General features: G+C 37.0%; 1 protein-coding gene across 1 annotated transcript in view; it reads right to left on the bottom strand.

Annotated features, from left to right (window-relative positions):
- Positions 1–1,083: 1,083 nt before the first annotated feature.
- LOC123966977 overlaps positions 1,084–3,266 on the bottom strand; it is a 2,644-nt gene continuing 461 nt past the window's right edge. The window contains exons 2-3 of the mRNA XM_046043039.1: positions 1,770–2,156; positions 1,084–1,666 (exon numbers count right to left, since the gene is read on the bottom strand). Of these exons, the coding sequence (XP_045898995.1) occupies positions 1,458–1,666; positions 1,770–2,156 (596 nt within the window). The 3' untranslated portion in view covers positions 1,084–1,457. The remainder of the gene's footprint in view (positions 1,667–1,769; positions 2,157–3,266) is intronic.

Raw genomic sequence — 3,266 nt, 5'->3', positions numbered from 1 at the left:
TAGCACTTTAGCGCCCCCTGTTGACACTGTAGTTTTCTAAAAACTGATCAGTAATCCAAAACTGTATTACATATATACACACAAAGATCTGTCTTTTTTGTGCTGGCTAAATCCAGCAAATTCTTAAGTAGAATTTTACACATTTTCTTTTTTACAAGCCAGCTGATGTTATTGTACGCGTCATTCATCTGTGCAGACTATCCAGTAATCTCTTCAGTTCTGATTACAGATCTTAAACAGATAAAGCTTTCTTCTCACAGATCCATCGATGTTTCTCATCACACTTCACAGCTTTCCATTTCTTGGAAGGTGTCCCTCCGACAGAAATCACACAATGAGCTTCACCAGAAGGTGCTTCTGTCAAGTAGCTGAGGAAAGAACGTGATGGTTAGATCCCAGCTGACACATTTTTATTATTCATGGTGTTTAGAAAATCATCTTACTCTTGAGTCTTTAGAATAGTTCCATTGATCCACGTCCAATTTCCAGCTTCAGCTCTCTGGCCAATCCAGTAGCCATAACTGCCCCAGTTAAAGTAGACATATTTCTGATGGTCACAGAAAGACAATATCAGTTTATCATGTTTAACCACTGCACTGACAAAACACTCTGTGGCTTTAACTGTTTCTGACTTCATGCAGCTTCTTTTCTAAACCCTCTAAGGTGATGACGCATAGATAGGATGCTTGCCTTTGGTGTGGGAGACCTGGGTTCAATTCCCAATGTGCGACATCCACCATTGTGTCCCTGAGCAAGACACTTAACCTCTAGTTGCTCCAGAGGCGTGCCACCTCTGACTTGCATAGCAATTGTAAGTTGCTTTGGATAAAAGTGTTATGTAAATAATCCACACATTGATCTCCATCCTTTTTTTATCATATACACAGAATCTCTAGTGTTATGAAGGTTTGTCTGAGGTTCTCCTGTGCAGGAATATCACATTATAGGTTTTGATTAATAGAGTTCACATTTATCATGCATGAAAATTTCAAGTACATTCCAGCTGTGTTAAGAAATACATACATTTTTATTTAGTGTTTTCATTTTTGTATAATATATATCATTTTCAATTACAATTAATTAGATCATCTCAGGGGGAGAAATAAAAGTTTAAACTTTTAAAAATCAAAAGAACAAGGTTTACAGTGTACCAATGTTATATTTCACAGAGAAGAGAATAGTTTTTAGTTCTGCTTTGAAGATTTGACAGTTGTTGTTTGGTTAGTGGTGAATGCTGAGTTGATGGTAAGTTTTCTACTTTAGTGGTTTAAGCCACACTGTTTGTTCTCACACTGCTGCAGTTCACCTTTCATCAACAGACAGTCATTTTTATCATAATCAAATAGATTTGCCCGTTTTGTTTGTTTATTAACAGAGAGACAGTTATCAAATATTGAAACTCTGTACTTAAACACACTGGCCTACAGACTCAGTGTGTTCAGACAGAAAATACATTTTCATTTCATATAGGCTGTCATAAAAATGTTCAGTGTTCTCATTACCTTCTCCTTTTGATCAAGTTTAACAACCAGATCTGAAATCTTTCCTCTGCAGTTTTCTCGAGCTTCTTCCCAGGTTTTCTGACCAGAATCATCAGCGTCATTAATCGCATAGCAGCTGGATTCTGAGAGTATCCAACCATCCTGACAAGCTTTACACGTTCTGTCTGAAACAACAGAGACAAACCAATAAACAACATTACTGCATTGTGATATTGTTATTAATATTGTCGGGTATTTTTTTACTTCATTAATGGGATCTGAACATACTTTGGTTTTCTTTTGGGCAGTAGGCATCAATGCTCCACTGAGCTCGACTGACGTTGAACTCATTCCTCTCTGTCTTCAGCTCCTGGTTTTCTGCAGACAGCTTGGTGTTTTGTGATGTCAGGTTCTGGTTTTCTGCAGACAGCTTGGTGTTTTGTGATGTCAGGTTCTGGTTTTCTGCAGACAGCTTGGTGATGTTACTTTTTAAGACAGTATAGGCTTGTGTCAGGTTCTCCAACTGGACTGTCAGATTGTTGTGTTCCCTCCTCAAGTTTTCATTTTCTGAGCTGAGTTTGTTGTTCTGGTTTGTCAGGTTTCCATTGAGAGCCAGTAGAATCGTTTGGTTTTCTTTCAGCTGGTTCGACTCACTTTCATGAATTAATGTAACAACTGCAAATAGGAAATAAGCTTCTTGAGTGATAATAATGATGCAATTTTGTCTTTGTCACTTTCCCATTTTTGGAAGCTTTGTGTTACTTCAGGTTATTTAGACTTAAGCTGTAGGTTCTTATCATGTTTCTTAAATTTATGAGATCAACAAATCCTCTGAAAATACTAAATGTTTTCTGACTTCCTGAGCCCTTTGGTTCCTACTGACCCCTTAAATATTTGACATTGCCTAAAACAGCTAGGCACTATAATTTTTCTCAGCTGCAATTGTGCACTAGCAGGCTTTTATGGTCTGTGTCTCTGGGACAGTGGCTGTGTTCATTGTTGTGAAGGAACATGTCACCCAGTGCAACACTGTGACTCGCTGAAGTGTTAATAGTTAATAGTTTATAGACAATTGTGGGTCTCTATGGCACAGCCAGATAAGATCTATCAGGCTTTGATACACAGATATATTTGTTTGTAGGATCAATTCAGTGTTTGTTTGGGGCTGATCATGGAATATGTTGACAGCAATTCATTTGACTAATTGTTTAATTCCTTTTATGCATATGTAACAGAGTTAAAAATGCACTTTAATAATTCTTATTTCCAAATGTGCATCTGCGGATTTTATTTATCATTTAATGATTTTATTGAATATTTGTGAATTTTATCTCATTGAGTTATTTTTATTTATATTTATTTTTGCTATTTTTTCCTGTGGAAATGTCCATAGCTGCACACTACCCCTTTTGTACCTCCTAAGCTTCCGTAGTGCTTTACATTGTTAAAAATATAAATCACATAAACAAGAACAGTCGTATTACTTACTGTCTATTGTCTACATTATGTCCAGAAATGAATTTTGTTTGAAACAGATTTAGACTGGAGGCAGAAATCTATAGGTAAAACAGCCTGTTAATAGATCCTCTGGTTATGGTTATAGTAATGTTACAGAGGAAAACTGGTGCTGTTATTCTTCAAGTTCTGCCTCATGTCTGAGTCTGAGGTACTGCATAGACTACCTGTTTTGTATACTTACTGTAGACACAGACTGCTATGATGCCCAACAGCAAAATGACACAAAGAATCCCCAAACAACAAGCCACCTGCTGATAGCAGCGACCT

This window comes from Micropterus dolomieu, unplaced genomic scaffold (assembly GCF_021292245.1).
Source record: "Micropterus dolomieu isolate WLL.071019.BEF.003 ecotype Adirondacks unplaced genomic scaffold, ASM2129224v1 contig_14697, whole genome shotgun sequence".
NCBI lineage: Eukaryota > Metazoa > Chordata > Actinopteri > Centrarchiformes > Centrarchidae > Micropterus > Micropterus dolomieu.
The sequence above is the reverse complement of the archived record's forward strand: the minus strand, read 5'-3'. Positions and strand labels throughout refer to the sequence as shown.